Source organism: Procambarus clarkii, chromosome 42 (assembly GCF_040958095.1).
Source record: "Procambarus clarkii isolate CNS0578487 chromosome 42, FALCON_Pclarkii_2.0, whole genome shotgun sequence".
In the NCBI taxonomy this organism is placed as follows: domain Eukaryota; kingdom Metazoa; phylum Arthropoda; class Malacostraca; order Decapoda; family Cambaridae; genus Procambarus; species Procambarus clarkii.
In genome coordinates, this window is record NC_091191.1 from 3908095 (window position 1) to 3917232 (window position 9138).

The 9138-nt window shown below is 46.9% G+C and overlaps 1 protein-coding gene across 1 annotated transcript; it reads left to right on the forward strand.

The window, feature by feature from the left end:
• Positions 1 to 360: 360 nt before the first annotated feature.
• LOC138373349 (transcription initiation factor TFIID subunit 4-like) lies at positions 361 to 3574 on the forward strand. Its single transcript, XM_069339545.1, has 2 exons — positions 361 to 1026; positions 2939 to 3574. Exons 1-2 carry the CDS (start codon positions 361 to 363, stop codon positions 3572 to 3574), a joined length of 1302 nt encoding a protein of 433 aa, XP_069195646.1.
• Positions 3575 to 9138: the final 5564 nt, after the last annotated feature.

Here is a 9138-nt window from a genome sequence, read left to right on the forward strand (position 1 = left end):
GATAAACACCTCCAAAGGATACCTGATCAACCAGGTTGTGACTCATACGTCAGGCTGCGAGCAGCCGCATCCAACAGCCTGGTTGACCAGTCTAGTAACGAGGAGACCTGGTTGACGACCTGGCCGCGGGGTCGCTAAGCCCCGAAATCACCTCAAGGGAACCTCAAGGAGGTTGAGTAATTGGGAAAGGCATGATCTTCCCGTAGATCATGCCGCTCTTTATCCGCTCTTATCATTCCCACTCTTTATTCCTGTTGACCTGCATTCTATCTGTAGCTGCTCCAGCTGATGCTCGGTTGCTATTGTAAGTGCTCAGCTGTTTCATATTGTATGTTGCAGCTGAACTGTTTCGTTTGCTGCATGGGCTTGGCTGTTCCTCTCGCTGAAATTAGAACTGCTGAAGGCAGGAGTCCCTTCCACAACCCTAAGAGGCAGCCACCACAGCTGCAGGCCCCACAGCCGCAGGCCCCATCACAGCCGCAGGCCGCCACCACAGCCGCAGGTCACCACCACAGCCGCAGGCCGCCACCACAGCCGCAGGTCACCACCACAGCCGCAGGCCGCCACCACAGCCGCAGGCCGCCACCACAGCCGCAGGCCGCCACCACAGCCGCAGGCCGCCACCACAGCCGCAGGCCGCCACCACAGCCGCAGGCCACCACCACAGCCGCAGGCCGCCACCACAGCCGCAGGCCACCACCACAGCCGCAGGCCGCCACCACAGCCGCAGGCCACCACCACAGCCGCAGGCCACCACCACAGCCGCAGGCCGCCACCACAGCCGCAGGCCACCACCACAGCCGCAGGCCGCCACCACAGCCGCAGGCCACCACCACAGCCGCAGGCCGCCACCACAGCCGCAGGCCACCACCACAGCCGCAGGCCGCCACCACAGCCGCAGGCCACCACCACAGCCGCAGGCCGCCACCACAGCCGCAGGCCACCACCACAGCCGCAGGCCGCCACTATAGCCGCAGATGCCACCAGAAATCGCCGTTTGAAATCTTAACTTCCTGGAAATTTTTGGTATCTGGAATTGCATCATTTATTTCCCGGGTGGAGCGGATTCCCCCCGGAGGGAATAATTGAGGTAAATACATTCCTGACGGTCGTTTGGAAACCTTTGTCGAGTCTTAATTATTTTGTGTATTCAACCTCTTTCCAGGGGTTAAAATGCCGCTCCGATTGTTAAAAGCTGTTAATGAACTCTTAAATATAATGTTATATTTATTATTATCTATCTTCGGGTAATCTAGTATAAGGAACTGCGTGTGTTTAATAAGCTAAATGTGGTAGGAAGGTCGAGCATTAGCTCTCTGGCCCCGCCTCTCCATCCCTACGCGGACTCTGACCGGTTGGAAATATTGAGGTATGTAAATTGATGGAGGGGGGGGGGGTCAGTCTTCTTGTTCACCCTGTCTACACATGAAAGTATTTTGTATGTTGTGAACATGTCACCGTTTGGGTACTCCTCCAGCGCATTCCGGTACAATTTCACTTCAAACTCGCTGACATTTTCTCGTAGGCCTACGCAGAAAGGCCAACGTTTCAGTTATTATCACATAACAGAAAGTTGTGTTAAACTCCTATCTCCACTGCTCAGATTTGCCACTTGTTAGCTTAAAAAAAATATATATATATAAAAGTTTTTGCGTTTGTGTCAATGATTCCCTAAGATATGCAAGAAATTTTGTCCATAAGTTGTCTGAGGACTGTGGAGGGAATTTGTGAAAGGAAAACGAGAATTCTGTTCCACTGGGGTTCAGAACATTGTGTGTGTGTCCCAGACTTCTCCAAGGAAGACTGGAAATGTTGGCGATTGAGAATTTCCTCCTTACGTTAAGGATTGCGAGAAGCGTGCGCTTTTTGTGCTTCATAATTTATACATTTGGCGAAGGTGAAGGAATGTATACATTTGGCGAAGGTGGCGGAATTTATACATTTGGCGAAGATGAGGGTATTTATACATTTGGCGAAGGGAAGGGAATTATCAGGGGGAAAGCGTCAAGTCATTGACATTTTATAGCAAGGTAGAGGGGGAGGGTGTTGGTTAGAGTAGGAAATGGCGAAAGAGGGCGAGGGAATTGAGAAATTGGAAATTGGAAAGAGAGAGAGAATGTATTGACTACGATGGAAGACAGTTGAAATTAGCGATAACTGGAGAAAAATGAATTCGCGATGAATTCGAGAAGATGAATTCCACCCTTTGTGAAGAGTCAAGACAGGTGGTGATGAGAGAGAGGAGACAGCGCCGCCCCCCCCCCCCTTAAACAAATTTCGAGATCGGGGGGGGGGAGTAGAAATTCCACAATGGAAGCCAACAATTTCCTGTTTGAAGCTGGGAATTTCTCGACAACTTCAAATGGCTCGTTTAATAGTCATAAACACGCGACAACAACTATTACTTAATGGAAGGCATCCTGCGAGCTGTCAACACCAGGGGCCAGATTCACGAAAGCACTTACGCAAGCACTTACGAACGTGTACATATTTCCTTAATCTTTGACGGCTTTGGTTACATTTATTAAACAGTTTACAAGGATGAAAACTTGCCAATCAACTGTTGTTATTGTTATAAACAGCCTCCTGGTGCTTCGGAGCTCATTAACTGTTTAATAATTGTAAACAAAGCCGCCAAAGATTGAGAAAAGATGTACAGGTTCGTAAGTACTTGCGTAAGTACTTTCGTGAATCTGGCCCCAGGAGGCCAGCTGGTGGAATGGGTGAGGAGGAATGGGACGGAAAGCCATTCCTCTCTTTCTCTCCCTCCCCCCTTCCATTCTTCCCTCTCTCTTTTACGCCATTTCCTCGGCCTCAACCTTTCCTGTTTTTCTCTCACGTTCATTTTTCTTCCTCTACTGCTTCTGACTCCCTGTCCCTCTGCTCCCAACCTGTTCCTCGGGCAAGGAACTTTCATTATCGACAATTTCCTCGGCAGATTTTGTCGTTGTGTCGTGGAGAGGAAGTAGCAAAGTTTATTAACGGAGCTACTGCGCTGCGCGGCTCTTCGGAGCGCTTGTCGCCTGGTCTGCTTGCTCTTGGGGTCTTCACCTCTGCTGCTGCTTCTGCTCCTGTTGCTGCTAATTCTGCTGGTGTTGTAGCTGCTTCTGCTCCTGTTGCTGCTAATTCAGCTGGTGTTGTAGCTGCTTCTGCTCCTGTTGCTGCTAATTCTGCTGGTGCTGTAGCTGCTTCTGCTCCTGTTGCTGCTAATTCTGCTGGTGTTGTAGCTGCTTCTGCTCCTGTTGCTGCAAATTCTGCTGGTGTTGCAGCTGCTATTGCTGCTCCTTATACTGAGTCAGATGCTGCTGTTGCTGCTCCTTATACTGTGTCAGTTGCTGCTGTTGCTGCTCCTTATACTGAGTCAGATGCTGCTGTTGCTGCTCCTTATACTGTGTCAGTTGCTGCTGTTGCTGCTCCTTATACTAAGTCAGATGCTGCTGTTGCTGCTCCTTATACTGAGTCAATTGCTGCTATTGCTGCTCCTTATACTGAGTCAATTACTGTTGTTGCTGTTCCTGTTACTACTACTACTGCTGCTGCTGTTGCTGCTGGTAAGGCTGTTCTTACACCATAAGAGACATCTGGGGTATAAAATATTCCTGAATATTTCCGGGGCAGCTTTGAACTTCCGTGGTTTTGAGTTTGAAAGCCACTTAAGCCCGTTTTTATTGGAGTGAACTCTTCAAAGGATCTAATTTGGAGTGTGAACCTAATTTGACACGTTTTCAGTGTTAGTCTAAAAAAGGTTTTATGAAAGGATCCTTTATTACACTGGATGAATGTTCTAAAGAAAATACAGATTACTATAACTATTACATTTCAATCATTTGAACCATTAAAACTATTATATTTGGATACCTGCTTGATACGCACTTAATACTGATACGCAAACCATTGATTTTGGGATTATAAACCATTATCTTTTGGTAACAGAATCCGTCAAAATCATCACCTTTGGGTAACAGAATCTGTCAAAACCATTACCTTTGGGTAACAGAATCCGTCAAAACCATTACCTTTGGGTAACAGAATCCGTCTAAATCATCACCTTTGGGTAACTTAATCCGTCAAAACCATTACCTTTGGGTAACAGAATCCGTCAAAATCATCACCTTTGGGTAACAGAATCCGTCTAAATCATCACCTTTTGGTAACAGAATCCGTCAAAATCATTACCTTTGGGTAACAGAATCCGTCAAAATCATCACCTTTGGGTAACAGAATCTGTCAAAACCATTACCTTTGGGTAACAGAATCCGTCAAAACCATTACCTTTGGGTAACAGAATCCGTCTAAATCATCACCTTTGGGTAACATAATCCGTCAAAACCATTACCTTTGGGTAACAGAATCCGTCAAAATCATCACCTTTGGGTAACAGAATCTGTCAAAATCATCACCTTTGGGTAACAGAATCCGTCTAAATCATCACCTTTGGGTAACAGAATCCGTCTAAATCATCACCTTTGGGTAACAGAATCCGTCTAAATCATCACCTTTGGGTAACATAATCCGTCTAAATCATCACCTTTGGGTAACAGAATCCGTCTAAATCATCACCTTTGGGTAACAGAATCCGTCTAAATCATCACCTTTGGGTAACATAATCCGTCAAAACCATTACCTTTGGGTAACAGAATCCGTCAAAATCATCACCTTTGGGTAACAGAATCCGTCAAAATCATCACCTTTGGGTAACAGAATCTGTCAAAATCATCACCTTTGGGTAACAGAATCCGTCTAAATCATCACCTTTGGGTAACATAATCAAACACCAAACACTAACATTGTTTTAGTTTTATTGCGGAATGTTTTAATAATTTTCATGTCCTTTTTTTTAATTTATTGATTTACTTAATTTTCGTAATAGCCACAGTTGCCTAACAAGCCAATTTATTTGCATAGTAAAATTTTCAACTCATAAAAAAAAATTGAATTATGTTTTCTTTTTAATAGAGGTAAACACAAGTTTTTTTTTTGTATTTTGATTCAAAAGTAATTAGAAATATGAGCTAACTTGCGTATGGCGATTATTTCTCATTATTGCCTGTATAAGTGGCAGGGTTTTTGTGTATTGTGTATGGCTGGATGGGGGTTGGTGTATTGTGTATGGCTGGATGGGGACTGGCTTAGTGTTTATGAATTGCCAGACCATTAAGCCATTAGTACTCTCTGGGGGAGGAATACTCCCCGCACATTAACTAATCCATATATGACTGGGGGAAGTTATTGACTTGTAGAACATCCAGAAAACATGAACTATCTGAATCCATTCAATAAAGCATCTAAATTATTGGAACCTTTTAAAAAAAAATCCCTCATTCATCTTGTGATTCCTTGTGACACATTTTTTTTTTTGTTTTTTATTTTTTTTTTTTGAGTTTGTGTTAAACTCCGTATACTGATTGTCCCCCGACAGATGTTTACAGATGTACCTTGAGGTTACCTTGAGGTGTTTTCTGGGCTTAGCTTCCCCGCGGCCCGTTCGTCGACCAGGCCTCCTAATGTATTTTTAGAGCAGCTCTTGTGTGTGTAACTAACACTAAGGCTACGAGCAGGTGTTCTGTGCTGTGTGGTGAGTGAGGAAGCGTGTCGATCAACCACTAATCCTGATATCCTGGCAGACAGGTGCTGGGGGGAAATATCGATGTGTACTCACCTAGTTGTATTCACCTAGTTGTGTTTGCGGGGGTTGAGCTCTGGCTCTTTGGTCCCGCCTCTCAACCGTCAATCAACAGGTGTACAGATTCCTGAGCCTATCGGGCTCTGTCATATCTACACTTGAAACTGTGTATGGAGTGAGCCTCCACCACATCACCCCCTAATGCATTCCATTTGTCAACCACTCTGACACTAAAAAAGTTCTTTCTAATATCTCTGTGGCTCATTTGGGCACTCAGTTTCCACCTGTGTCCCCTTGTGCGTGTTCCCCTTGTGTTAAATAGACTGTCTTTATCTACCCTATCAATCCCCTTCAGAATCTTGAATGTGATGATCATGTCCCCCCTAACTCTTCTGTCTTCCAGCGAAGTGAGGTTTAATTCCCGTAGTCTCTCCTCGTAGCTCATACCTCTCAGCTCGGGTACTAGTCTGGTGGCAAACCTTTGAACCTTTTCCAGTTTTGTCTTATCCTTGACTAGATATGGACTCCATGCTGGGGCTGCATACTCCAGGATTGGCCTGACATATGTGGTATACAAAGTTCTGAATGATTCTTTACACAAGTTTCTGAATGCCGTTCGTATGTTGGCCAGCCTGGCATATGCCGCTGATGTTATCCGCTTGATGTGTGTGTGTGTGTGTGTGTGTGTGTGTGTGTGTGTGTGTGTGTTTGTGTAACAGACGGGGGTGGAGGGGAAATTTGTGTGTAGGGAGGGATTAGGAGGAGGAGCTTAGGGATTGGATTATGGAGATCTTAGGATAAGGGAAAAGGGACTGGGGGAAGGGAGGGAATATGGAACTGCGTGGCAAGGAAAGGGGGGTTGTAAGGGGGTAGAAGTAGTTCAAGGGGTGAGGGGTGTAGTGGAACTAGAATGAGACTTGTTTTTTGTTTGAGCCGAGGAGAGTGAAGAGCAGCAGGGGAGAATAAACAAGGGAGCAAGAGATGGGTGAGAGAAGTCTGGTAAGGGGTGAGGGAGGTGTGGTAAGGGGTAAGGAAGGTCAGATTAAGGGGTGAGGGAGGTCAAGGCAGGTAACGACCTGGTTGGTGGATGATAAATAGCCATCAGCATGACATGAGAAGTTAGCTGTACCTGGTTGATACCTGGTTGATGGGGTTCTGGGAGTTCTTCTACTCCCCAAGCCCGGCCCGAGGCCAGGTTCGACTTCCATGCCCTTACTTCTCGCCTTGTGCCGCTACTCGTTGGTCCTCGCTACGCTAACACTACATTACAATTCCCTACACTACGCTCCACCCACGCTACACCCACGCTACACCCACGCTACACCCACGCTACACCCACGCTACACCTACCCTACACCCACGCTATACCTACGCTACACCCACGCTATCTTCTCCCTCTATATCACTTCAAAATCTCCTTGCCTTCCGCCCCCCTACACTAAGTCGTTAAGACTTTTTCAAGACATCTTTCGGTGTCCAACAGCCTACTTGACCCGGCGGCTTGGTAAGAGACCGGGCCGTTGGGACGTTGATGTCCCGGAAGGTACCTGGACTAAGGGAGTGTTGTTATGAGTGAATTGAGGAGTCTGGTGTGAGTAATATGAGGCTCTCGGACCAGTGACGGATTAACAGAGTGTCCAATTAAAAGTTCAAGATAGTTACAGCTGCTTCACGGAGTGTCACAGTCACAGTCAACGTTCACAGTCACAGTTAAGACTCACAGTCAACGTTCACAGCCACAGTTAAGACTCACAGTCAACGTTCACAGCCACAGTTAAGACTCACAGTCAACGTTCACAGCCACAGTTAAGACTCACAGTCAACGTTCACAGCCACAGTTAAGACTCACAATCCACGTTCACAGCCACAGTTAAGACTCACAGTCCACGTTCACAGCCACAGTTAAGAGTCACAGTCAACGTTTACAGCCACAGTTCAGGGGTCACCTTCAGGATCAATGTGCCTGTACAACCACAGGTGTCATAGTACCTGTACAACCACAGGTGCCATTGTCATAGTACCTGTACAACCACAGGTGTCATAGTACCTGTACAACCACAGGTGTCATTATCATAGTACCTGTACAACCACAGGTGTCATAGTACCTGTACAACCACAGGTGCCATAGTACCTGTACAACCACAGGTGCCATAGTACCTGTACAACCACAGGTGCCATTATCATAGTACCTGTACAACCACAGGTGTCATAGTACCTGTACAACCACAGGTGTCATTATCATAGTACCTGTACAACCACAGGTATCATAGTACCTGTACAACCACAGGTGCCATAGTACCTGTACAACCACAGGTGCCATAGTACCTGTACAACCACAGGTGCCATAGTACCTGTTCAACCACAGGTATCATAGTACCTGTACAACCACAGGTGCCATAGTACCTGTACAACCACAGGTGCCATAGTACCTGTACAACCACAGGTGCCATAGTACCTGTACAACCACAGGTGTCATAGTACCTGTACAACCACAGGTGCCATAGTACCTGTACAACCACAGGTGCCATTATCATAAACCATTCTTGGCCTCTACTGCTCAAGTGCTCAATATTGCACGAGGGGATAAAATTGCAACGTTAATGTTGCAATTAAAGTGGAATCGTCATCCTTTTCTTTACAGTCTTATTATTGCTTCTCTTATGAGCGCATCTGTGTGGGAGATGGAGGCTGTGGGAGGGACGTGTGGGAGGGGGACGTGTTGGAGGCTGTGGGAGGGACGTGTGGAAGGGTGTGGGAGGCTGTGGGAGGAACGTGTGGAAGGGTGTGAGAGGCTGTGGGAGGGACGTGTGGAAGGGTGTGGGAGGCTGTGGGAGGGACGTGTGGAAGGGTGTGGGAGGCTGTGGGAGGGACGTATTGGAGGCTGTGGAAGGGACGTGTGGGAGGGACGTATTGGAGGCTGTGGAAGGGATGTGTGTGAGGGACGTGCGAAATACTATCAGGGGGGGGGATAATAGTAAACTATCAGGGGGAACAAATTCGAGCCCATCAGGGGCGAACGAGTGAAAGGGTGTTAATTTCATTCCACTTTTCGTTCATTAAATCACCGGGACAACGCACTCCTTCCACGCACTCCTGGCGTAAATAATCTTATTTTTACCTCTCCTCCGTTCCCCTCTCCTATCTACCTTTCCTCTACCCCCCTATTCCCTCCTTCTATCCCCCTCCCTATCCCCTCCGTTGTCAGGTGCCTGTGTCGTAAGACGCTTCTTATCCAGGCTTTTAATTATCATCGCGAGAGAGAGAGAGAGAGAGAGAGAGAGAGAGAGAGAGAGAGAGAGAGAGAGAGAGAGAGAGAGAGAGAGAGAGAGAGAGAGAGAGAGAGACAGAGAAACAGAGAGAGAGAGAGAGAAACAGAGAGAGAGAGAGAGACAGAGAGAAAGAGAGAGAGAGAGAGAGAGAGAGAGAGAGAGAGAGAGAGAGAGAGAGAGAGAGAGAGAGAGAGAGAGAGAGAGAGAGAGAGAGAGAGAGAGAGAGAGAGAGAGAGATGAATAGAT